The sequence below is a fragment of the Brachyistius frenatus genome, unplaced genomic scaffold (genome assembly GCF_029030835.1).
Source record: "Brachyistius frenatus isolate BFR_SWC_R1_liver_20210118 unplaced genomic scaffold, ASM2903083v1 Contig_28, whole genome shotgun sequence".
Lineage (NCBI taxonomy): Eukaryota > Metazoa > Chordata > Actinopteri > Embiotocidae > Brachyistius > Brachyistius frenatus.
This window is the reverse complement of record NW_027210627.1, coordinates 225,254-252,904: the sequence shown is the minus strand read 5'-3', so window position 1 is coordinate 252,904 and position 27,651 is coordinate 225,254. Positions and strand designations below refer to the sequence as shown.

The 27,651-nt window shown below is 39.8% G+C and overlaps 1 protein-coding gene across 2 annotated transcripts in view; it reads right to left on the bottom strand.

Annotated features, from left to right (window-relative positions):
* LOC138621013 (inactive dipeptidyl peptidase 10-like) overlaps nucleotides 1–27,651 on the bottom strand; it is a 198,411-nt gene that overhangs the window by 68,965 nt on the left and 101,795 nt on the right. For both annotated transcript variants that reach the window (XM_069698730.1, XM_069698731.1), the window contains exons 2-3: nucleotides 10,512–10,626; nucleotides 7,695–7,790 (exon numbers count right to left, since the gene is read on the bottom strand). In XM_069698730.1, the coding sequence (XP_069554831.1) occupies nucleotides 7,695–7,790; nucleotides 10,512–10,626 (211 nt within the window). The remainder of the gene's footprint in view (nucleotides 1–7,694; nucleotides 7,791–10,511; nucleotides 10,627–27,651) is intronic.

Genomic DNA, 27,651 nt, shown 5'->3' with positions numbered 1-27,651 from the left:
AATGCGCCTTGAAGACACAAACACAAAACAGCCCGTTGTTGGTAGAGCTCCAGAAAGAAGCTCAAGAGTGGAGATTTAAAATTTTATGAAAATGTTTTTGGTATTTGAAACCACAAAAAATAATGTTCGCTTGCATTTCAAGACCTCAACACTGGAAAAGTGTAAAATATGGGACCTTTAAAATGACAAATCCTCCCTCATCGAAAAATCCACAAACTACGGACATGCAAATACTTGAATGGTCATAGAGACGTCTCTAGTTTTAATGTCATGAATCTTGAGAATTTAAATTCCAGCAGAACAATTTGTAAACCGTTTTCTAGCGTCAAACTCAACATACATCATTTTGCACAATCGAGCTCAAACGAACAAAAAAAAAAAAAACACATTTTGGAGAGCTGTGATTGGTCAGTCAGGGTTGCTAGTGTATTGCTGGCAGTATAGTGCATTCAAAGTGAAGACAAAATTAAGCCAGATGAAATCCAGTCATGTTTTCAGATACAAAAACCTTGAAAGAAATGTCCATTTCAAAACCTCAACTCACCACCAACTCTGGTTATACCGCAGTCTATTAAGCTAGGTACAGATTATTTGTATGGAGTATATAGACAGGAAAAATCTGACGATGAACTGTCAATCAAAACATACCGTACATAAAGAGATACTTCTGCTTTGACATTGAACAATATATTTGACAAAGTACTGAATCATCCAACATGGACGAAAGGAAGCTCCAAAGGATAGTGGTCGAAGTCTCTGTCACTAAATAAATTCAAAGAGAAACTTTGACATTTTCCAATCATTTTGAAGTGTTTTTCTAAAATTATATTTAAAAAAAAAATATGAGTGGCAAAAACAAAGTCTTTTAATGGATTTACATTGATGGGGCACAATTTCCACAAAGTATTACACTGCAGCCGGTTTGCGGCTGCCAGCTGAAGCGCTTTTGCTCAATAGTGGACCAATTTAGTACACTTAGACTCAAAACGATTGGGAAAAAAAAGGGTCCACGTTGAAAAGGGCTGAAGTTTCTCTTTTAACAACACAATGTTTAACAGTGAAGAAAATCAGGCCACATTTCTAATAGTTTTGTTTGACTCGTGTCACGGAGACCACCATCATTACAATGGTGGCTAAATTAATGCAGATCTATGTAAATATGAATTTTTTTAAAAAAGAGCTTATCGAGATGAAATTCGGGTACTGACAGATAGTTTTCATGACATGTGCTCTCAGAGGTATTAACAGTACTTGGAGAAGATTTTCACACTGGAAAAAGGATGAAATGTATTCAGTCACGACGAAGAGTCAGCAGGGACGTTGGGCTGCATAAATTGGGCGAAAGAAGCAGAAGATTTGCTGAATGAAAATTGAGCGTTTCCATTAGTTGGACCAGCATTAGTCAGCTTATGTCAGTAATTAAGCCAGGGCAGGAAAGCATTTATCATCGTCAAGGACGCACACTCGACGGACGATGCGACTCTCCTTGAGCAGATGTCACCTCACATTACCGCATTTACACTTCTGAGTGTCATTATCTCAGTTAAGCTGGAGGCATTTTACCTGTTCATAAAAAAAAAAAAAAAAACAGTGGCGAGTGAAGCAATTACACATCTTAGCAGGACTGTGATTTGAATTGGCTTATAGAAATTAATCCTGAGTTGGTTTGTAGTAATGTCAGATTAAAGTAAACAGTAAGCGGATACTGTCGCTCGGCAAGAAAATTGAAAAGAAAAATTTGAATCTGTCGTGTGGAGAAAGTGCCCATGGGAAGCTCACAGATTATCTTTGGAAGAGTCGTATGTGTTTATGACCAGAGTCCAGAGGAACGGCGCCCTCTTGTGGTACTCGCGACTTCGGCACTCAAATCGTTCTATAAGTCACGAGTTCACGAGCTGTGACACATTTGCTGACGTTTACAGAAATGGCGGACGTCACGGAAGTTCATTTTTCGTGGGATGCTGTCGCCCAGCAACGGCGTTTTTATGAGTCAACCACTTGAGCGGCAAGAAAACGCTTCGTACAAGATCCCACGTCGTAACCAGGAGCTCACGAGTTCCCGCAAAACAGACAATATGGTGGTCGTTCCATTCATTACAGGAAACTGAATCTCTCCCGTTGATGAACTTCAGCTCTGCAGCAGCCACCTGTTTTTCATTTTCACAACATTCTAAGATTTTATTTCTGGAAGCTAATCAGGAAAATGACGCACCTAAACAGTCTAGCAGGAATAATTGTTAATCTGCCAGCTGCACAGCTGCTTCGAATGTAATCAAAAATGATAATAGAAAAGAATAAAAAGATTTGATTGGAGTGGATGAAGAGAGCTGACAGGTGGCGTCGCGTTCATTTGTTGGAGGTAAACAGTATTGACAGCTAAAAGCTCAATAATGGATTTACAGAGATTACAGTAATACTGGCCATTGACTGAGGAGGGCAATGATTTGTAAGCGCTGGGAGGTAATAAACAAAGCTGCACACATACGCACAGTGTTTACCGTCACATCTTAAATTGTAGCCCTCAAAAGACACTGATATACTTGGGGATAAACTGTTGAGTGTACTGTAAACTAATAGTCTCCACTTTGTCCACAAAAAAAATTCAATATATTGACAAAGTGAGACACAGCTGTGACTATTTTCACATTTAATCTCATAACTCAATTTTTTTTTCATCTCATAATTGTGACTTTTTACCTCATAAATTCAACCGCGTGGGTCCAAATTTCTGCCAGTAAATGAAAAAACAGGAGACAAAGTTCATCATTATTCAAAAACAATTTGCAAATGAAAATGTAAAAACTTAGATTTCTCATCTATAAAATTGTTATTTCATAACAGTCACATACACTTTTGCTAGTAAGAGAAAAAAAATAAAGAAAAATTCATCATGGTTAAAAATATATATATATATTGATAAAGTTATTCTACATATTCTATATAGAATAATTATATATGTATATATATATACGTATATATATATACGTATATATACATATATATATTCTATATCATAATTCGTATTCACACAAACCGAGGTCACTGGCCATGAGCGCCATTGTAATGTTTCACTGAATATGTTGTGTTTGAATAATATCTTGTCTCACAGATGGTAAAAAAAAAACCCAACATGTTACTTCACTTCACTGACAGTCTACTGAAGTGTTTCTGCTTTTGAGAGCTTAAGTACGCCAACTGGTGTGTTATTTTGTCCAAGCCGGGCCCATGCGAACACAATATGATGCCCTTCTCCTCACCAGATTGTCAGCGACAGACTGAGAGTGGCCGGGCTGCGAGGGGAGCGGGCGACGATTTACAGACGGAGAGCCACGCTCACGGAGTCACATGTGGCAGCGGCCGAATGTGACTTTAACATGCATCACTGTGAAAAACAAGACGCACACTCGCCGTTCGCACGCGCGTGCGGTGTGGTCGCAAACAACAGCTGGAGAGGAGTGCGCACGTCATTTTTCACACGCGCCTGGCATTAACCAGATGTCTCCGCTCTAATCTCTGAACAGGCCCTCATCAATAACAACCCGAGCCACGTCAGAATGACGAGAGGTTTCAGTGGACAGCTGCAGAAATGTCCGAAAACACTGCAGACGAATTATATTCTGCAACTGAAGTTTAAAATGCAGATTTGAGTGAAATCCATCCATCCATTATCTATACCCGCTTTATCCCGAGCAGGGTCATGGGAGAGAGGGGGTGAGGGGAGGAGGGGGGGGCTGGAGCCTATCCCAGCTTACTTCGGGCGAAGGCAGGGTTCACCCTGGACAGATCGCCAGTCCATCACAGGGCCAACACAGAGACAGATGGAAACAAAGACCATTCATGTTCTCATTCACACCTGAGGGACATTTGTAGAACCAGATTTGAGTGAAATGACACACAATCTCCAGCAGTCAGTCTGTTCGACACCAACACATTATAATGTAGCAGTGTATGTGTATGTGTATGTGTATGTGTATATATATATATATATATATATATATATATGTATGTATGTGTATGTGTATATATACTGTATATATATATATATATATACATCTCATACATGTTATACTATATTTATTTTTTCTGTACAATTATACTACACTATAATGTATAATATATATTTATATACCCTATGCACATCACTCAAAGCAATCCATATCACTGATGTGCAATTTCTGTGCAACATACAATATATCCTGAGCAATTTCCAATTAACAATATATTTTGTATCACCGACGTGGAATAATTATGTTTCTCTTTAAATTTCACTGTCAAGGTCTATTTATGTATTTGTGTGTGTGTGTATAGCTTGCTTGTGTGTGTGTGTGTGTGTGTATTCGTAGCATTTTTTTTTTTATTGTTTTTATTTTTTTTTTACGTTTTATTTTTGTTCTATTCTTTTAATTGTATGCATATTTGTATTTTTTTCCTTTCTGTGTACTTATCTTTCTTACCTGTATTCTAAATCTGTTGTGACAACTAAATTTCCCCACTGCGGGATTAATAAAGTTTTATCATATCATATTTTATTTTATTTTATAATCTATAAGACATGTTAACCTATTTATTTATAGTTCACCTCTGGCCAAATCCATCCTACGTCATTAACACCGTTGCACTGTTGTTTGTTTCATTTGTTGCACTGTTGTTTAGTTTAGTTTAATTTAATATTATTCGATCTTTATTTGTATATAAACTGAATATAATATGCATTTTTACATGTATATATTTAATATTTTTACTACCTCTATTTTTTATTCTTTAATTTCTATTGCTTTGCCTATATCTGTATATGCTGCTGTAGTGCAAAAATGTCCCCTTGCGGGATTAATAAAGTATCTATCTATCTATCTATCTATCTATCTATCTATCTATCTATCTATCTATCTATCTATCTATCTATCTATCTATCTATCTATCTATCTATCTATCTATCTATCTATCTATCTATCTATCTATCTATCTATCTATCTATCTATCTATCTATCTATCTATCTATCTATCTATCTATCTATCTATCTATCTTTCTGTCTGTCTGTCTGTCTGTCTGTCTGTCTGTCTGTCTGTCTGTCTGCTTGATTTGAAGATGGAAATGCTGCAGTCCAAACGACACACACTCAGAAATCATCCTCATCCTCACCTCGTCCAAGAACAGACTGAGGCATTTCAAGAAAACAATTTCCTAGGAAAAACGTGCTCCTCTGCCAGAGAGACGAAGGCATACATGATGAATCACGCTGCTCTTTTCAGCAAATTTAATCTGTAATGATGCACTCTATTTCACTTATCATCCAGTTGTAATGTCAGACTGTCGCAGTCCATCCATCCGTAACTCTCTATCACCCCTCATCAAATGAGTCATGAATTAATGTCACCAATACACTCGGAAATTCAGCTCGTATTTTCACTTTCACGCCATTTGTGTTGTTCATTTTGTTGTTCACACTAACTTATTATAAACTAATCGAGAGATATTGATCTTTTAAATTTCAGCACAGAGTACTTCAACTGCATTGTCTTGTCGTTTTAGTTCCACCTTTCACTGTTGGCACAATAAAGATGCTGTTTTTCATCATGTGCCCAAATTTGACCAAATATTAACCAGTTTTATAAAACAATGTAAAGTTTGACAGCCAGAGTTGGTCGAAAATTACAGCTCCTGCACTGCTCTGGGACGTGCTGGTTATGTTCTTTTAATAATAATAATAATAATAATAATCATCATCATCATCATCATCATCTTTTTATAAGGACTGATCCGATTGTATTAAAACATAGGTGTGAGTGATTCCTTATGTGTTTTGATAATTTCATATCATAAATTAAGTTGTAGTGAGTGAAGTTTGTGCGTGTTTGGTCTTAATTATAGATTAGTATGATATTAATAATAAATGGAAAAAGTCAATCTAATATTAATGAGAATCTCTATACAAATAATATTTCCTTTATCAAAATGCAGTCAAGTTTGAGACTCATTGAGTCTATGACGTGGGTTTACTATTGTGTAACAGGCTCATTGTTATTATCATTACTATCATAAATCAATATAGTTATAGTCACACATTCAATTATTTTATTGTGATTTGAGTTAGCGTGGGGCTAAACCAGAAGTTAGCCAACTCGGGCCGCAGGAGTCTATGCACATTCAGCCCACAGAGCATGTCCAGTATTCAGTATGTCCATCCAGCCAGTGAAGGACTGTCTCACCAGACACCAGATTTTAAAAGTCTGTCTCCTAGGAAATATTTAAATCAGGCTTAATCAACATTGTCTGAACTCAATTGGCATATTTTGAATGTAACACACATTCTTGTATATGTAAAAGTCCCCCACTATCATTTCAATGTAAGCACTACCTTCTACTATTATTTTAGGAACGATCATATGTATGATATCACTACGTATTTGCAGGATAATAAATTGTTTTACTCATTAAAGGAAACAAATCTAACATGGTGGTGACATGAACATAAATCTGAGTATGACAGGCTCAGGCCGAGGTGTCCCTTTTGCACTCGTTACTCATCGGATCACGTGAGATACCTATTTATCTCTAATGCGGACAGAGACTGAAGACCTTCCAGCGAAAACCACCAAAGCCTTCAGGCTAGGGAAAGAAAAAAAAAAAAAAAAAATCTCATTTTTGCTCCCAAATCCTAGCGATCAATCTTTCCTCTCGCCCGTCTGTCTGTTATCTTCTCCCATTTGTCTGGGGTCTATTTTGCCCCATCCATCCACAAACCACCCTATAAAGCTGACTTTTCTGACTGCCTCATCGCACAACATTGGTGCTCTCTCTGCCTCGCCCGAGGTCAGCTCAGGGAATGAGATGGCGTGGCGAAGATAGTGGAAAAATGTCACCCAGGAATTAAATATTGATGGACAAAAAGGCCTCGCCTCTTTCCCCTGCCCTCGGGCGCGGAGTGAGAAGTCGCGCAGTCGATGGGCAGCGGGGAGGAAAGCCAAAACAAACACACTAATCCGCGGGAAAGGAGACAGGCGGAAAGCGATGCCGGGAATGCCGCGATCCTGTCCATCCTTTCCCTCGGAGGTATCGTTATCTTCTCCCTCCCTTGAAGCAAACCATAATCAGATTCACTTGCACTTCACTTGATGTGGTTTATTTCCAGCCAAGTCCTTCCAGGCTTAACATATGATCCCCTTCTGGCAAATACAGAATCAATACAATGTAAATAAGGGGAAGGAAAATAAATCCAAACAGCTCCATTTGCATAACTAGATGCGAGTTAAAGCTGGGGTGAAGCACGGCAGCCTTGTTTAAACTGAACTGTCTGCTGCCTCAATAACAACACAGGAGCGACGGCAGAGAGAGATGTCACCCATGTGCCGCTGTTTGCTCTCGCAAAGCACACTCAGAACTCATCGTCATTAACGTCGAGCTGGGATTCGTATAAATATTTGCAGAGCAGCATGAAGACAGGCGATACTTTACCATTCAGCCACTCGTTGTGTAACTCGGCTAACGATGATGGTGTTTTTGTTTCCCCCATGAAATAGGCAGGCGATAAAGTCTTGTAACAGCGACGTCTGCGATATCTGAGATCTGCTTCGTTAGAGTTCGAACCGCAGCTTGTAAACAGTGCGTTTCATCCACCGCGGTGCCCCGGCTCATTTCCATTCACAGCCAAGCAGCCTTAAATTCTAGCGGGTACAGTTGATGTGGATTTACTCACCATTGATCCATTTGGCCTCCGGGTCATGGACCTTGAACTCCGGTTTGAACAAATCCTCCACAGACAGTTTAGAGTCACTTCCAGCTTGGCTGTCAGCTGCCAAAACAAGACATGAATGTAAGGCATGAAAGTTGCACCTTTTTTTTTTTTTTTGTAAAACACAGGCAGCGTACAGATGCGACATCCTCTACGGTTACCGAACATCACTTCGGTCTGGAAAACGAAATAGCCGTTGAGCTTGAAATCAATCTCCGGTATTAACTGAATCACTCTCGCCATCGGCATTCAAACATTTTCCTGACAAAAAAAATATTTGAAACACAGTCATCCTGTAGAAAAGATGACCCTGAGCACAGAAAGCATTACAGCAAAACATTACGGTGCATGAATGTTTTAGAGACGTAGCTTTCAGAGCACACGCAGGTGAGAACAGGTGGAGTTACCAAGACAAGTGGAAATGGAAAAGTGAAATAAATTTCAATGATGCAGAGTGATCCTGTCAATATTTAGTACGTTTACCTTCGATACAACACCAGAGTCTGACCAATGTCTTTATATTCATTATTATTGAGCTGGTATTAATTTGCATTTGAATCAGCAAACTATTTTATTAAACTGACGCATAAATTAGTTTTTATGTTTTTGCCATTTTAATGTAACTTGATGTGTGTGATTACGTTATATATTCCATAATTAAGTGGAAACGTAAGTCCTTCCTATTGAGCACTGTTCCATAATTGGTCCTATTCTAAAGTGGGACTTTTGAGCTTTATATTATAGAATATTTACACTTTCTTCAACTTTCAAAACCCTGTTTTCTTCTTTAAATCAACAATAATTGTCTGCCAAGTTCATATAAATTGGGTTAGTTGTAGCAACAAATATCAGCTAGCTCTGCACTTGCACAGTGCTCAATCATTTCTAAAATATTGTTATTTTTGATATGTACATAGTGCTACTCTAAAATCGTATTACATTACATTAAATTACATTTCATTTAGCAGACGCTTTTATCCAAAGCGACTTACAATAAGTATTAATTTCCATTTATTTTTGTATATTTTTTATTCCTCAAGCCTCCCTGATAAACAACATCTAGACGGTAGAAGAGAATTCCATGGGACAGTTTTACACTTCAGCAATCGAAACGACAAGTTACTTTGCTGTTTGAACATGAAGCAAGCTAAATAAATTCCTTTCAGGAGTTGGTGGAGACCATAACAAACCAAAACGTAGAGTAAGACTGAGAGTATTCAGAGGCCAAGAAAAAAAATGACTGCTTTTTCTTGTTGGCGACCAAAAGTTGATTGATGTAGCTTTAAGGTTTAGGCTTTGAAAATGATTTCTCTCAAATGAAAGACGTCAGTTTATACATACCACGGGGGGAGAAAAAAAAAATCCCAAATTTAAACAAAGTGTTTGCAGTGGCCACAAGTCTTCTATGTATGGAAAGACAGAATGGACACAGAAGGATGTAACATCTGCTTGGCAGACAGAGGTGTTGAGTGTCCTTGAAATCCAAATGTACATAAAGGCCCTTACTCTCTTCTCACACACACATTCACACAAACACAGAAAGGAATCCATGTGAATGGTAAAGACGCACATTGTCTGTCACAATGGTATTTCAAACGTTCATTAATGTGATCATTACTGGGCTAGAAAATCCTTCGAAAATCCTGTTCCGGTGTTGCCCCTGGAAATGTTTCATTTTTAATTATGAAATGTTATGCCTTCAGCAGAAAGAGAACATGCCATTTGTAAGCTCCTTCTGAACAGGACAGCTGCTGATTGTGAGCAGAATAGGAGGGCCAACTCTTTTTGAATGTCAGCCATATTGGCTTTCCTTGATAACTCCACACAGCATGTTTGTTTATGGAGGCAATGAAAGTCTAACCAACCGTGGAATACACCAAGGGGACAGTGTGGCGGCATGGGCGGTGGATTGTGATGATTTTACATCTCAGTAGAGGGAGGTGTTCTTTCACAATTTTGGGAACAGGTATGCAGTGTACAGTAGTATTAAAATGGGCAAAGAATAATGATGAGCTACTTAGATTAAACAAATATCTTAGAAACTTGGAGGTTCCAGTGGTCTTCTCACCACATCGCTGCTTCTTCTGTGTGATGTTTGATGGGGCGGTGACACTGAACCAACACGGTAAAGCTGGATTACAGGAAGCCAAAACAATTAGCTGAAAGGGGCTAAAATTCTCTGTAGAATTGCAGGAATGACTCACTTTACATAACAAATTTGACTTTTGAATTTTTCTCATAAAACTACAGTATTTACTGGAGCAGCTTTAATTTGGACACCAGATAGACATCAGTAACATAGAGAGAGGTGGTGGTGAAGGTGATCTGTTCATCTACTGCCATTTATTTCTATACCAAGCAAGAATTTGATTCATGTTTGGACTCCATACATTTGCATCAGTTTACTTTTTTGGCCACTTGGGAACAGCAAAAGCTGATCACACTGATGACAATACAGTTTACGGGGCGTTAAACCAAAACAATTGGGCTAAAAGATGCCAACCAAGCTTGCTGGAGGGCATAGAAGGTGCAGAGTTGGGTGACAATTCTCTTTAGTACCAAGGTATACAAAGAATTTTACGTCACACGTCATCATTTGATGTAAAGTATCGATAAGCGCAACTTTAATGTCGTATCATGCAGTTATTTTGGGGGAATGCGGGGGTGTTAAAAGTTGCAGCAAAAAAAAAAAAAACAGATGTAGAAACATGGCTTCTTGAACCAGAGCGGACACGTGACCTTTAAAGCGGAGAGCAAGGCACAATCCAGCCTGGGTTGTACCTGGTGTGAGGAGGATGACAGACATGGTGATGAGGGAGCAGACCACCAAGATGACCAGCAGAGCGATGGCGATCCCCTTCCAGTTCCTCTGAGGAGGACTCCCTCCGCCCAGGTCCTGCAGAGAGGCAGAATAAAGGAGAAGAGGAGGTCAGAGGGGAGCAGGGAGAAGCGGTCGGCGTATTTGTTGATGAATGTGACGACTTGCTACGAAGTCATTGGGTTAATATCAATGGTAGTAAAGAAAACAGACGCCGCATGTGTTGTAAAAAATTAGATATGTGTTCAGAAGGCAAATTTGTAAAAAAAAAAAAAAAATACATTAAAATGTTAGTGAAAAACAACAGAAGACCTTTTTGTCATTGGATATGGCGAGGTGCTGATTAGCTTTGCTGGCTAACAAACATGCAACCGAGACCTTTGTGGAGTTTTAAAAGCATGTTTGATTTTTTTTTTTTTTTTCAAATCCTTGTTCATCATCTTTGACAGGCCGGCTCTTCACGCACGCCGACAGTCCTTGCGGTAAGCGCCGCTAAAAGCACCCCAGCATCAAAGTGAACGAACGGCATCAGTCTCGACAGTCATATTTTCAAAAATCATAAATTATGGGGCTGAGTCACTTCTCAGTTTACATGAAGTGAGTAGTTTTTTTGTTGTTGTTGCGTTGGTATAAGACAACTGCTTCGGCACCACTTCAGGACCAGGATGGGTGAACGTGAAGCGGCTGTTGCTTTAGAGTGACGACAACAGACGCCGCGCGTGACGTCAAGAAATAAGACGCTCGGTCAGAGAGCGAAATTATGTCGAGTCATTGCGATGCAGCTCACTCCTGACGATCACACATTACAGCCACCGCACACAGCGGCGCCGCTTACATTACCTATTAACATGGGTCACATTGGGGCTTTGTACTCTCAATGCAATCCTCTGCACTGAGGAGGATTTGCAGTGGAGGGCTTTGCGTGAGCCACACTGTAAGCCTGAAGAATGAAACTCAGTGTTTCTGATATGTGCCTCGGCGCTTGAGGAGCGGAAATGGATTTGCATGGTTCGATCCCTGCTTGGCCAACCTTTCCTTCGAGTTACAGCTCCTGACCCGTGGCAAAACATTCTTTCTGCCGGAGCCGCCGGGTCGTCCATTGTGCGTCCGAGTCGCGTGTTGTGACCCTCGAACGGAGACGTAGCCGCGTCTTTGGCAGATGGAGAATACGGCAGGCATTTGCATTCAGCTTGGTTTCATCAATCTGAAGAACCGTAGAGTGCCTCGCTTGTGATATTTTCTGCAGTTAAAATAGTTATCGGGGAGAGTTTGTGAAGCTTTCGCCTGCGACTCCATCTCTGAATCCTGGCACGAGAGAATCTTAAACTGGGTCTTCCACCAGATCTGCTGCCTCCGATAAGATGAATTGAGCCCCCCCCTGCAGGTGAAATGCTGTGATTTGCTGCCCACCAACACACCGCTACACTTTGACTGGCTGGAGGGGAGGGGGCACGGGGTGATGGCCAATCAGGGGGAGGGTGATGTCTTCGCACCTGTCTCAGATTTCCTCTGAGATCCATTTTCGAAGCACATGACGTGATTAAATGCAGTGTAGCACTTATTCATTTTGACCAACTGCAAACCAACAGTGACGTCAACCATTGGTTTGTGAACGGCCGTTATCCAGCCTCGAGTTCAGGTGTTGCGCCGGCACCGTTTTGCTAGTTCGGAGCGGTTTAGAGCCAAAAGTGACCAAATTTGGACGAGCTGGTGGAGGAGCGAGCGGTGGATCTGACTGATCTGATTGGAAACCCAGCGATACCACGTCCCGCCCACCGATAGCCGTAACCTGACCGCACCACAGGCCTGTCAGTCAAACAAAATCACTTCTTTTTGAGGCTTTTTTTTTTTTTCAAATTAACGACGGGATTATTTTCAGATCGACCACCAAAAAAAGCTAATATGGAGGAGCGACTTTAGCTAACAACGCCAAAATATTCTCGTGGAAAACATTTGAATGAGAATATTATGAAACTGAGATTAGTTGAATGGGAGTCTATGGAGCAGGAGGCTTTTTGGAGCCGACCTCCAGTGGCACTCGGTGGTATTGCAGCTTAAGGCTCTAATGCGTCGGCCTCATTTTTCAGACCCGGAAGCTACGTCCACTTTCATATACAGTCTATGATTTTGACTCATGACCAGAAATGTATTATATATTGACCAACAAGACAATTGTGACTTAAGCCCCACCAGGTCTTTATCGCAGATGTTTCCGGCTAAGACCCATATTTACCAAAGATTCGGCAGCTTTCAAAATTAATTTTCAGATTTTGAGTAACACGTGTTCAGGGACTTCTCAAGCAGCTCGAGTCACCACGACCGCAGACACACATCGCATGCATTCCCTGCTTCATTATTCACAGCCCCCCTTTGGACTCATAAGACTGATCTATTATCAAGACTTGGGCTGCTGCTCATTTCATTAATACCACAAAAGGCCTGACGTGTCCTTGAAAACTCACTGCAAACTCTAAATTGCCCTTGTGCCACAGTGCATGAGATTCTTCCACCCTCTCTTTAGCACTGTCTCTCCATCTCATTTTCTCACCCAATTTCCTCTTTAGCCACTTTTTGAATCATCATCCTCAATTTATTAACTTAATTATATTGATAGAACCACTAAGAGAATTTTGACCCGCCGAGTCTCTCCATTACCGTTATTGTGGCAGCATAGGAAGGGCTTTGATAAACGGTTCACCTTGTACAGGGAATGAGACGGCAACTGGATTTTATCGCAATCATTACACCCTCGTCAGGGGAAATACATCACTCAATAAATCTATGTAGACTGAAGGACTGGCTGTGGCATCCTTTTGGAAAATAGATGGGAAATAAGCATCGCAGTCATTGTTTTATCGCTTTAACAACAAATTAAAAAGAAAAAAAACTCGCTAAGACGGAACCTGGCATAAACATGGTTTAAAGAAAACATAAATATATCTACGCATTTGACCACTTCCAACACAAAAAAAAACACTCACTGTAACTCAGATTGGTTCAGCTTGGAGCATCTTCCCCTCTGCTATTTTTTTTTTTTTTTCCTTTGACTTTGTGTCATCGTGTCATTCATTTTCAAAATGTGTTTATTTACCTCACCTAAAGGTGCAGGTCTGTGCTGCGGAAGGACACGCCGGCTTATAAATAAACTCCTGACAGGCCAGGCAGTATAAACAAGAAAGCCTGTGCCTTCATTTTTTTTTTTTTTTTTTTTTTTTTACTCACCCTGAAAGTAAAAGTACAAGGACGAAGGCTTTGTAAGCATCTCTTTGTCTCCTCTAACACTCTTTTGCTATATTCATCCGGGAGATTTAGAGTCAGACCGTCATGCTTCTGGCTACATGTTTGGCGGTTTCTACTGTATCGCAACGTTGAATAATCGGCTGTCAACTGTCACTGTAATGACTGCTGTTATCCTGACAAAGAGCGTTCGCTCAGGTGCTTAGATAAGTGATACGTAGACGATTTTAGACGCATTGCCGATATTACTATTACCTCTGTGTTACGCACACAAAAAAAATGGTTCAGCACAAATAGTGGAGCAAAGGCCAAACTGTTGTGCTAGCTCTATCAATAAGCTTTCAAAGAAAATTGGGGGTAAGTCTCTTGCTGTGAAGCACTTTGTGCTGCATTTCTTGTATGAAAGGTGCTGTACAAATAAAGTTTATTATTATCATCATTGCATTGTATTATTATTTATTATCATTATTATTATCAAAGTACCTTCAAAAAACTTCCAAGTTTTACACTTTTCACTTTCATGTATTAAATTGTAATTATAAAGAAAATGTGTAGCTGAAAAACAGAAGACCCTTTTGTCAATGTAGCTATACAGCAAGTTGCTTATTAGCTTTGCTGGCTAACAAACGTGCAACTGTGACCCTTCGCTGTTTTAAAAGCATGATTGAACTTTCTATAGGCTGATATAAAGCAACAAAATTAAAAGTGACGGCACAAAGACAAAATTGCTATCAACAATCATGTTTTCCAAAATCTTACTTTAAGGTACCCTACGCTAGTTTATGTAGTTACGAGTAGGTTTTTTTTGTGTGTTATTTTGGTATAAAACAACACCTTGGGTACCAGCTCCAGACCAGAAATGTCTGAATGTACTGTGGCTGTTGCTTTACCGATATCTTATTAGTGTTAAACAACATTTAAATCATCAAAACATTCTCGCAGAATATTCATGAGAGGTCCAGACTTTCCCGTTTACTTGACAACTGTTTGATTTTATTTCATTTCTGATATTAGTCTGCATGGTAAACACAAGAAGTGAGCTGCTGAGGATGGCAATTTTTTTCAACTTTTTTCAAAAGTTGGCCAAATTTGATATGCTTCCATTTACCAGCATGCCAAATTAACTAGTAGGAGCACCTGTTTCCAGTTTACCTCTGGATCTATCACTAAATAGATCTAGACCTATATAGATATGGGTCACGATGACCTAGTCACCCAAAGTGACACTTTAAATACTGAAGAAATGTAAAAACCTGATGATTCTCAGCCAACATTTTATTTCCAATCTTCCATATAATCAGACAATAAATCAAAATGAAATGATAAAATGACATACATTAAGTGAAATCTCAGTGTCCTGACCAAACAAAAAGGAACACTACATGCCTGCAACGTGCACAAATCCGTGCCTCTCGTTTTACCACCATCACCTGTCATGTATTTATTCAATGAAGACGACGATTAGACCCGTGCTTTAATTAAAACTGACTGACTGTAATTCTACCTGGCTCTCTCTGGGGCAAATGCCATCACACCCAATCAATACAGTCAATTATTCATCGGGTTGAGTCGACCACAGAAAATAATGGGTCACGTGGGATGTTAGGGGAGATTTAAGGGGTATGGCTGAGTTAACAATGATGATGGTGTTATTCCATGCGTGAATTCCAGTAGGACCTGACCGACACCGCGGCCGGTAATAATGCAATATTTAGGACAAAGGCAGATCGGCAGGGAGTGAATGAGGACACGTCGGAGCGCACTGCAGTCTCTCTTCTGGTGGACTTACAAGGGACAGGCTTTGCCAAAAATATGACTTGGATATTGACTAAACTGAAAAAAAAAAAAAAGCCTTCCCCATAACACAACTTCATAACACTGCTATCAAGTTGCATTTTCATACTAAACGTTTTCCGTTTTATTGATCCAGTTGAAATTCATGTCCACATTTTACCTGTTTGAAGATCCGAAGCATGTTTCATTCAAGAGAGCCAATACAAAAAAAATACAAAAATGGAATGGTCTCATTTGTCATAATTACATTTGAGATGTATTAATTGATTCACAAAATCAACTCGAAGCCTCGTTATAGGCATTAAGCCCTATAGCGTTTTATCAGAAAAAAAAAAAAAAAGAATTTTTCAAAAAATGCTTTTATTGTGAAGCCTTTGCAGGAAGATGTTGTGACTGAAGTCAGACAATCCCACTTTAGATGAATAATCCAGAACCTCCGGTACTTCAACAATAGTACGACTGCGTGACACAACATAAACGGAGCAACTTTTGATATTTCTCTTCCACAACTCAAAGTCACGCTGTATTTCCTCCGATGTGTAAAGCCTTAATAAATCCTGGACTTTGTTGCCAGTTCATTTCTCAGTATTGTGTGCCTCCATTTGAAACTCTTTCCTCCGCAGTTGTAAACAGCTTCGTCCCTAGCTGTAGATTACTGTTAGTTTACTGTTTACACTGTGTTTTAAACACGCCGGTTGCCTGCGCTCCTTTGGTCGACCAATCAATGTACACTGACGTAACCGCAGTTCCCATTGTCACGAGGAAGTACCTAATCAGGAGTGGGAACTAAAAAAAAAGTACCACAAAATACACACAAGAGATATAAGTTAAAAAGTTCCCACTGTGCGGATACGCAATAAAAGGGGAAGTGGAAGTGGGTGTTCCCGTCTAACGATTAGTAAATTGTCCATGTGTAACATTAACGGAGTGCTTCGTCACGCTCAATGCATCGTGGCGATTCTTTTTCACATAATTGTCACCAATCAGTGTCAGCGAGGCATCTGTGCTGTAAAGTGGTGAAGCAGACGACGGCCCCTCTGTAATCATATGGCTTTGCTGTTCGCTAACAAAGGCCATTCTCCGTAATCACATCATCTGTCTTTGAAACAGCACAAAATGCCTTAATGTAAAAGAAAATAACAATAACTTATATCGTTACAGAAAGTCTATAATTAGAGCCGAGAGAAAGCAGTGTTGAGTTGTTAACGGAGCACTTCCTCTTATCTGCGCTGACTAACAGCAGGTTTTTTTGAGAACGTGCGTACGGTCGATGTGCCACTTTACAGCGAAGTCAACTATTTGACTTCAGAGGATGGCGCACTGTCGCTGCTCCCACCCTCCTCCCGCTCAGCTGGACACGACAACACCAGTCTGTCACCCCCCCCCCCCCCCCCCCCCAAAAAAAAAAGAAAAAAAGAAAACAACAACACAGATCATCAGCGTGTTTCTGTAGTTTTTTTTAAGAGCTCGGTGTGCGAGTCTCGACTGTCCTTTCAGCTGTTGCTGAGTTTGATCTGTGTTGCTGGCTTCGCTTCACTTGAAAGCTACGGGACATCTCGATAATAAGCTAAAAAGACAAGCTCTTAGGTACAGTATGAACACAGAGGGTCACAGACGAGACACGGCAGATTTATAAAAAAAAAAAAAAAACTCAACATCTACTCCGCTTACACACACATCCCTGCATTTACTGTTAACATTATAATATTGTGTTTGTATTCAGACATGCTATAAAATTAGAACGCTAATGTTGAATTTGTCGTTTTTCATCTCTTATTGCTATCGTTGTCTCACAATTATCACCAGCTTGTTTCCATTCTTTCACTCAAGGCAAAGTTGAAAAGAGTCTTACCACTTTTAATGAAGCTTTTGTCAACCTGTATTACGTTTTTATTTAAAAATGTAGAAATAATATGCAGTGATGGAGAGAAACTTACATGTAATGAAATTACATCATAACCAGCAAAAATTACAAAATAAACGGAAAAAAAAAAAAGTAATTTATTTATAATTGAAGATGTTGGTGATTATTAAATGGTTACATATGAGTATAATCTTAAACTATGTAGAATACTATATGTATTCTGTTGCTTTGTAGCTTTTTGCTGCACAATGTTGAGTGCGTGTAATCAGACATGATGTCAAATTAGGATGCCAGTGTTGACTCACACATTTGATTAAGACCCCTGTCATCTTCATCAAACTCCTGCTAATGAGCTATTTTTTTTAACTCATTTCACTGTTCACGTGTGTGTGTGTGTGTGTGTGTGTGTGTGTGTGTGTGTGTGTGTGTGTGTGTGTGTGTGTGTGTGTGTGTGTGTGTGTGTGTGTGTGTGTGTGTGTGTGTGTGTGTGTGTGTGTGTGTGTGTGTGTGTGTGTGTGTGTGTGTGTGTGTGTGTTAGTGCACATGCAGTGCCGTCGGGTTATTTATAGATCTGTGAGTTTACCCTCGCCTGGACTCTGACCTTGGCGATAGTGTGACAAATGACGAGCAGCATTTGAGCAGAAGCTGAGCCATTTTAACAATGACAGCAGGCCGGACAGGGGAGAGAAAAATAACGCCATCTGTACAGGCTTACTTTTGTTTACCCATGAAATACCATTTCTCACCGCCTCGTGAATCATCGACAGCCAGAGCCGAAGCCAAGCTGGGGTCCCGGGGCTTAACAGCTCAAATAGATCAGATGGCTAATAGGAAACGGCAAAGCTTCTACATGTTGTCGTCTTATTGCATTTAGCATTATCAGCGTCGGCCTGGAGAGTGCTGCCACTGGCCTTTGGGCCATGTGAGATAATTCTCAATTAGTCACTGTCCCCTTCATATTGGTTTCACATATACAAGTTTATTGACTCACGCAGCAGTGTAATGGCACAGCAGCATATTAATATGAATGCTGAGTTTAGCACTATCGGAGCAAAGAAATTACTAAATCGGTTCCTGGCAAACCAGCGACGGTTCTAAAGAGAAAACGCTTTATATAGTTCTGAGGAAATGAATGCCAGGAATAGATTAAGAGTAGCATATGTAATACTCAATTAAAAAAATACTGTTAGTTATTAAAGTTATCCTTTGAAAAAAAGATCAAAAAGATCTTCTGCAGAGGCTTTGTCAATTATGTGAAGAGTCATTTACCTGGTTTATTTATCATCTCTTATTCTAAAGAGTTTAAAATTATAGTAATAATATGCAGCGATGGGGAGAAACTAGTTACATATGATCAAATTAAGAAATACATTTAATATAATCAGATGCAGTGAGTGAAAAAAAAGTTATTTAATTACAGTTATAATTCAAGATGTGGGTGATTATTCAGCAGTTATATTTGAATCCATTGTTTGGGGTAAAAAAGCTTATATACAATATTCACCCTGCTGCTTTGCAGCTTTTCACTGCACAGGAAAGTCTTCTGCTTACGTCTAAACAGGCTCCATATATTTAGGTGTATGTGCTCAAATTGTGAGACTTGTCTTTGATTGGTTCTCTTCTTTGAAACTGCACCGCCTCTCATCTGCCAATCAAATCAAATCAATACTGCCAACATTGCCCTGAACAACCATACCAAGGCGGTTGGCCATGCTGCCCGGTAACAGTCATTCAGGAACCAGTGTGAAAAGCCTGTAAACGGCACCCAGTCCTGTTGGCAGTTCTCATCACTGAGCATAGAGTCGACCTGAATGTTGACTTGGTTTGAGGTCACGGGGACATTTTTACCTCACTGCAATCAGTTGTGATCCAGATGCTTGCGGTTTTTGTTGGTGGTTGTGCAAAACATTCGCATCTCAAATCAAGTTATATTGAAGAACGTTTAATTCAAGTTTGACCCTATGATGAGTAATGCTGAGATTTTTACACTGGCTGGTTAAAAAAAATATTTAGGACTTTTCAGCTTCATTGCCCAGTTTAACAACATTTGTTAGAAAAGTGAACAAAAAGTAATCAAAAATATTAGGTTACATTATTTTTTTTTTTTAAGTAATCTAAATACTTATTTTACTTAATAGATTTTAACAAAGTAACTAATAACCTGTAACTTATTAATATTCAAAAGTCACCTTCCCAACATTGATAATATAATTATATTCCTCACTTCCACTACGTCAGGGTACGTTAATGTGGATGTACAAGTTTCAATGCAAACTGCGCTTTATTATTATCCATTTCATGTGATCCCACCAGCTGTTTGATAGAAATAATAACGCTAATACACTTTAGAAATTATGAGAAAATGTATATTATTCATATTATAATATATATATACTGTATTAAATTCACATCGCTGATGCTGCAGCCTGTTTACAGTATCTGCAACATGTAAGCAAATATTATGACATAATAGTTTTTTTTTTTAAACTAATACAGGGTCTGCGGCTTAAATGCCTGAAATTTGCAAAACAAGAGAAATATATATATATATAGCTATATATTTTATTTTTGTTTTGTTTTTGTTTTTTACGGCTTTGTGTCTGCATTGTTTTGCATGTAGATCACAGTGCAGTGATCTAATCTGTCCTTCCTCTCCTGTCTTGTGGAATGAACTGCTACACTCAAGTACTTTTGCTTCTCTGGTTTTGCAGTAAAATCTTTGGTGAATGAAAAAGTACATCTCATTATATTGGATATACTATAGCCTTGTCTGCCTTGTCTGCCTTGTCTGCCTTGTCTGCCTTCCACAAACACTCCCAAACGAGTTATTGTGTCCCCGGGCTGTCTCAGCCTTCACCTGCGGTAAGCATAAACCTTAAATCGATTAAGCGAGGAGAAATTATGAAAGACGGAGTGCAAAGCAAAGTTGTGGCAGACTGCTGCTGTAAAAATTGTATATGCAGGATTCCAGGAAGGTCAAACTCCACTGATTGTATTTCAAAGCCCAAAAAACTGCCGATATTTCAGTCTTGTCAATAATGAACCTGAAAAATCTTCCATTACGCAATTCCACATTTTGCTTTTATTAATACTTTTATTTCCACGGAACAATTTACAATAATTCTCAGATATTTCATGGACCTTCACAGTAGTTTAGGCAGGTCGGAGTCTGTCACGTCGAATCATACAAAGGCTTCACTCCGCGCCTCCCAACTAGTGCTCTTTAAAACCGTGCCCCCGTTCATTCATTCACCACATCACTCTTCAACAAGCCACTAAAAACCCGCAGCAAATCTCTCCCACCTCCTCAGCCTCCTCATATGACGAATGTTTTTTTCTGTTTATATTTTGTCCATTCATTCAAAAGTTGGATATTTCAAGCTCTGCTGGGGTGTTTTGTGATCTCAGAAATGGTCTGTGTCATGCTTGCTCAGACTGTTCCAAGAGCATCACTCGTAAAGAGTCACCTCCAAACAAAACTGTATGTATGTCTTTAATAAATGTTTAATTATGACGCAGTGTCCCGACTGAACACATTTTAAATGGTGCTTTAATAAAGGATTTTTGTTGTTGTTGCTGTTCTAAATTTGGACACAAAGATTTTCATTTTCACTGCACATGTATATCGGTTCCAGATATCAGTCATCGATCTGCTTGATTACCAATAATCGGTATTGGTTGAGAAAATAAGGTATCAGTGGACCCCTTGCCATTACTACAAACAAAAAAAAAAAATAAATCCCCACGCAGGCTGTTTTTGAGTTACAGTAACAACTTTGTACTGATAATAGCCACAAAAACTGTCTTATAAATCAGACCTTTATTACACTCTCCTCTTTCTGTGTATGACTCAAACCCATCTTCACCTTCACACCTCGTCTTCTCGCTTCCTTCCAGAGTCACCGCCAAACAAAAATGTATGTACATCTTTAATAAACGGTTAAATCTGACTCAGTTTCCTGACTGAATTGAATTTTTGGTGTTTCCACTTATAAACATCGAGTATGTGATGCAACCACTGACTGCAGCAAGAAGTGAAGGTACAGTTACCTTTGTAGACTCGAACACACTGTAGAGCTGAGCAGTTTGAGAAAATATCAAAAAATATCTCATTTATTCACACATATCTGATTGCAAAATTCTAATTTGCTACGTTTTTTTTTTATATTACACTCATTTATTTGCATTGTATGATATAATATAGAACTATGATTAGAATTAAGCTTCAGTGTAATGCACTGTCAGGTCCATACTGCTGTGGCGTACAGTCTTTGAGGAATGTGTGCCAATGCAAACAAATGCCACTCGTACTTCATCTTATTCTACACCCACCGTGACAACAAGAGTGGCATACAGTGCTGCACACACATTATCTACATAAAGTTTGGATGACAGTTTAACGAGACACGGTGACACTTATTCACCTAAGCATTCAATACTAAGGCTGTTTGTGTCCGTCAGCTTAGATCAGATCATATAATGGAGAGTGACTTCTGCACGTGGCACAAATGATCCGAATGTACCTGTCGGGGAAGAACACATGTATTCTTCACTACAGCAACAGAGAATTATAAGAGGAAAGAGACATAAAATATGATGGTGAGACAGGAGAAGAGGCATTCACTTTGCCCGAAGCCGTTTCATTATTCCTTTCTTGTATTAAGGTTTTCTAATTCTAAAGGTAGCCTCGTTGCAGTCGCTGATGTGTAAAAAGAGAGCAATGCCTGATTTTACTAGACAAACAAAGGCGGAGAGGGGATTTAATGAGACGTATTCATCTGCATTAAACCATTATGGCGGTTAAATCTAAGCTTAGACTACCTACAGCATGCGAGGAGCGCGGGACAATAAAAGCTAATTCCATCAATAAGCTTTTACTTAGAATTTCCTGCACACATTTAAATTTGATTTGATATCATTTACATGGTGGGTGCCAAAGCCTTTGTCCGTCCCCCAGCAGTCAAATCTCCGATTTGAACGCAATTAGACGCAGCTGACTACGTTCCTAGGCAAATTACACTACGGGCCATGGATAAGATTCCAGCCATTTCCTCCCAATTCAGAAACAAATCTAATTTATCAGGAGAAATACAAATTGAAGGGGGAACCTGACATCAGCAGCAATAGGAACAGAACTCATCGACATGGAGCTGAATGTGTCTGGAGCAGACAGGAAATTGTCTCTCTGTGTGCGGTTGTGGCGCTGTGTTGTTGTTTTTGTTTTTTTATACCTATAGGGTGACATTGGAGGATTTCAGCAGGCACTGAGCTATAAAATTGCTAGTTGAGAGGGAATTAGCGGGCATGGAGAGGTGGAGAGGGAAGGACAGGGCGGTTGGGAGTTGGATGAAGAGGCGTGCCTCAGCAACTGATTTGATCATCTCACTATCAGGGATGTTTACAGTGGCTCTCCCCGTGATAATTACGGAGGCTGCTGTCTTGACGACAGAATGCAGAAAGGGGCGTCTGCCCACTGCATCGCACAAAGACAAAAACTTCTCAGTGTCGCAATAAAAAAACAAACACAATGGCTGCAGGGCATGCACAGACTAACACAACTATCAGCCTTTAAGGGCCTTAATTGGTTTAAACTGTTATCGTCACCCTGCAGACCTCGTGGCCGAGTCACTTTGTTGCTGTTAATGAAGCTGTTAACACCGTATTCATGGCTACCCGTTGTCCTGAATTCAACTAAGGCATAACAGACCATAACAGTAAGCAACCCAGTATTATGGTAAAGGGGTGAAATAGACACGCCCATCCACGACAGAAAAACGTGAGATAGCTACGCTTGGCAATGTCTAGGCGTGGAAGGTACACGTTTTGCTGTAGTTAACCAGCGTATAGAGGGCTATGTGTCACATTGTGGAAACCCTGCAGTAGGTTCATAATAAAGAGCACGCTGATGCTTTTGATCGTGTTGTTAAAGAATCTTGCCTCCCAGTTGGAGGAGCCAAATTCTACCATACCTGATCATCTCATGTCAGCTGATTAACGAGGTCAACGAGGGAACTTAAAGTGGACCTGACTCGGTCAAGATGCTGAAAACATCCTACACACTTAACAGCAGCACTGTGCTTCTTCTAACATAAACCTACAGGACAATTTTCTCTATCATCAGTGTTTGTCTGGGCTTTCAAAAATGTGTGACCTTTAGAGAAATTATTCACGTGGTGATTTAAAGATTTCTGGCACAAACGTCACCTACTTCTGAGGTGCATGGAGACGGGAAAAAAATGTCAAAAGAAGGCAAAAAGGCACAAGCAAAAATGCACTGGTCTCCCAATGAATTTACTTTTTGCATAAGTTATTGGCTGTTGGGTTGCGCAAAAACCTGTGTAGCGAAAGCAGCACATTAGCACAGCAGCAGCAGTTTCAGTGGTCCGTCTATACATATCACTACACAGGAGGTGTTCAGGCGCAGTATTGAGTGCAGATCCGGCAGAGCTTACAGCTCGACCCACAGAAACACTTATAGAAATAGAGGAATAAAAACAATTTAAGTTATACACTTGAAACGTGAGGTGTGAGTGAAATAGAAAGTCATTGTGCCGCATGTGAAGACAAGTGGGCAGAGTAAAATGGAAGTGGACAGTCTGTGGGCACCTTTTCTTAGTTCTACCCACTTACTTATATAAATGCATTTCTTTTTAAAACTGCATCACCTTGCAGTTTGCCAATGTTACACAAAATAACACATTTCGGGGTCCTGTGCATCCTCACAGGCTGTCCACTCCAAGAAGTGCTGGGTCCTCTTTGTGGGAGACGGGTCTTGTGTCTGGTTGCTGCTGACAGGCTCAGTATCTACAGCCTATGGCCAACAACGGTATATGTATACAGGCTATAGACTTTAATAAATATGAAAAGTAAGAATCCCATCAAAGGGGTCTTGGTGCGGTCCATTGGGATGCTCGGTCTGAAAGGTCAGCGCCCGCCCCGAGGTCCTTCGGTTGCTTTAAAGCAAAAGCAACACCGCCCAAGAGGACTGGGGGAGAAAAAAGGCCGGCATGAACACACACCACTCGGTGGCCAACCCGGTGGGTGTGCTGCTAGCTGGTGTGGAGGCGGTGCTGGCCAATCTTGCGGTGGGGCTTTGAACACGGAGGGTGCTCGGTTGGGTTAAGGGGTTCGGGTTTTGTGATGTCCTTACTTCACTGGGACTTCTGAGACTGCTGGGTCTGCAGGTCTGTTTGGCTGCCTGCGGCCATCAGCATGAGATGCATACATTTGCACTATAAGGGGGGAGCAAATATACCTTTTCATCGATTTCTTTTTCTTTCTTTTTCATTCCTATACTGACTGAGCATTTTTATTGTTGGCATCCTTAACCATCCACCCTCTCCTTCTTACTGTTGACAGGGCCAATGTGCCTGCAGACCTCATTGTAAGCCTGCTGCATTCAAATACCCTCCTCATACAATTACCAGACTGATGATGAAACATATACAATGTTTATTTATTTTTGTACTTCTTTTTCTTCTTTCCTTCTTTTGTCCATAGAGAATATACACATATTCTTGCATCCCAGTGTCACGGTAAAGCGTGTAAAAGACGTGCCCATCCACTACAGCAAAAACGCTTTGGGCTGTCTAGGCGTGCAAGTTGCACGTTTTCCTGTAGTGGATTTACAGGAAGGCAAAACTTTTTGCAAAAACAAGTGGTTGGGGTTACTAAATAATAACATGTTTGGGGCTAGTAACAAAAACTATGGTTGGGGTTAAGTTAGGAAACTAAACACAACTCAAGAAAGACGGTATCACCTTCTGGATTTGAAAATCATCATCCAGCATGGAGGTCTGTGACTAAGACTAGAATGACTAACGTATTAAAAGTGCAAGATCATGTGTCAGCTTATTGACACCACTACTGCGACATCCATGTGACGCTAATTCAGATTTTGCTGCAGAACAACAGCAGTCACAGTTTCACAACAGCGTTAACTTAAAGTCATTTTGGAATTTAATCTCCAAAACTATTTTCACATTTTCCACCAGGCTGTAAATTAATGAAACATCATCTGCAGGTGTTTAATTTAATATAACCAGACAGGTTAGCTGCATAAATGCTATCGCAAATGAAAAAAAGAGGTTCAGCAGCAAAAGATTCGCTATTTACCTTTCTGCTTTTTACTGGTTTGTAAAATTCTCCATGCGTCTCCTCAGCACAACTACAGTATTGGCTACTCGGATAACACAGAAGCTGTTTCCACTTTACAACAATGTGACTTCACTGCAAAGAACACAAAGGCTCAAACGACAAGGTGTACAACTGCCAACAGATCCAATGAAAACACCAATAATACATTAGTCCATCTTACAGTTCTTCAAACTATATAATGCAGTTTAATTTTTTAAAGAGGCTCAATCATTTCCTTAAACAGCTGGACAATAGTTTTGTTTTTGTTTTTTAGCAAAATCTGGTGTAAATAGTGCATTTTAAGCCATGGATTAATTCACATTTGATGTTCTTGTATTTACAGCAGCAGGAAAGTGTGCAAAAGTGCCCATGTTAAATCATAGTGAGGAAACATCACCCGGTCCAACATCATGGCTCACTGATGTGTTTTCAATAGGACAACAGATGAGCTCTATGTCACAAAGGAATAATATTTGTTATTTTAGACGTTGAATAAATGAAAACTTGTTGTTCGTATACATTCATTGTTGGTTTGAGTCTTTCCACCGGACTTGTTGACAATTACGAAGTCTCCAGCCTTGAAAAACAACGGTTAACTTCAAGGACACGGATGTGATGCGACTCAAGTTAATTACATCTTTGGGTGTCAGTGACATCTTGAATCATAAAATGGCAGCTTCAAAAACAAGCCAAAAAAAAGTCAGATTCAAATTCAAATTCAAAAGAAAAGATTCAGATCTCTTTGAGCAACTCAGCTGTGAAAACACAAAGCTTGACATAAGAAATATTTTATGACTTAACAGGAACAGGAACAAGGTTAGTACAAGACAACATGAGAGAATCGATTCAGAAAACTGACGCGTACTTTAGAAGACTGTCAAACTGACAATATTTAGTCTTGAAATCTAGGTAATAATTGTGATTACAATTACACATGGCAATCTGTGATTAATGATACCAACCCACCCTTCTTGCCTCCTAATACCTAATGTCCTTTGTACATGCTCTCAATACCTCTGTTGCGGTACTTTGGTCACATGATCCTTCATCAATTGACATTTACATGTGTGTAAGTTTTACGCTTTCAAAATGTGTAACTTTTGCGCCGAGACAGCCTTAAGTGTGGTCAGCTCACGTTTTGCCGTAGTGGATCGGCGTATCTATTTCACGCTTCGCAATGACAGTGGGTTAAAAAAGGAAACCAGCGTGTGTAGATGAAGGATGATTAAGTAAGATAGCAAGAATATCTGAGTGGAAATCCCTAATATTAATAGCAAATGGCTGTTCCAGATGGCTAATTTCTGCATTTTTCTTAGACCAAAAAAACCCATCTGTAAAAATGTCGACAAAACTGCAGGGAGCTGCTGCTGGCTGCCTCGATAAACGCTGTTTTGTGCGACTTCCTCATTTCCTTAAATCTCCACGGAGTGCAAAATTAGCATCACCCATAGAGCCACATTAAATGGAAATGCATCGTCTTTAAATAAACCTGTTGTTTTTTACCATTAAGATTTACTGTTACAAAATGTCACGAGATCAAAGCGGGCCAGCAATTATGAGATGTGTCACCTGCTCACAGCTCTGTATACGTTATACTTTCCTGTCATCCATGTTCAGTGAAAATACAGTTGAGAGAGTAGATAGATAGATGGATAGATGGATAGATAGATAGATAGATAGATAGATAGATAGATAGATAGATAGATAGATAGATAGATAGATAGATAGATAGATAGATAGATAGATAGATAGATAGATAGATAGATAGATAGATAGATAGATAGATAGATAGATAGATAGATAGATAGATAGATAGATAGATAGATGGTGGTCTATCTATCTGTAGAGTGCCATCAATATCACTGCCCTTTCAGATGAGCTTTTGATTATCTACCCTGGGGGGAGATATCGATTCCCGCCTGCCCTCACTGCTCACTAGAAGTCCTGGAAGTGCAGAAAAACCCCTGTTTGCCAGAAACACTCCTGCACTTCATCTGCGCCGGGCTGATGAACTGGTGGTGAGTAAAGGCCCGGCAGGAGCCAGCTTGTCAATATTAATGAGAACGATATTC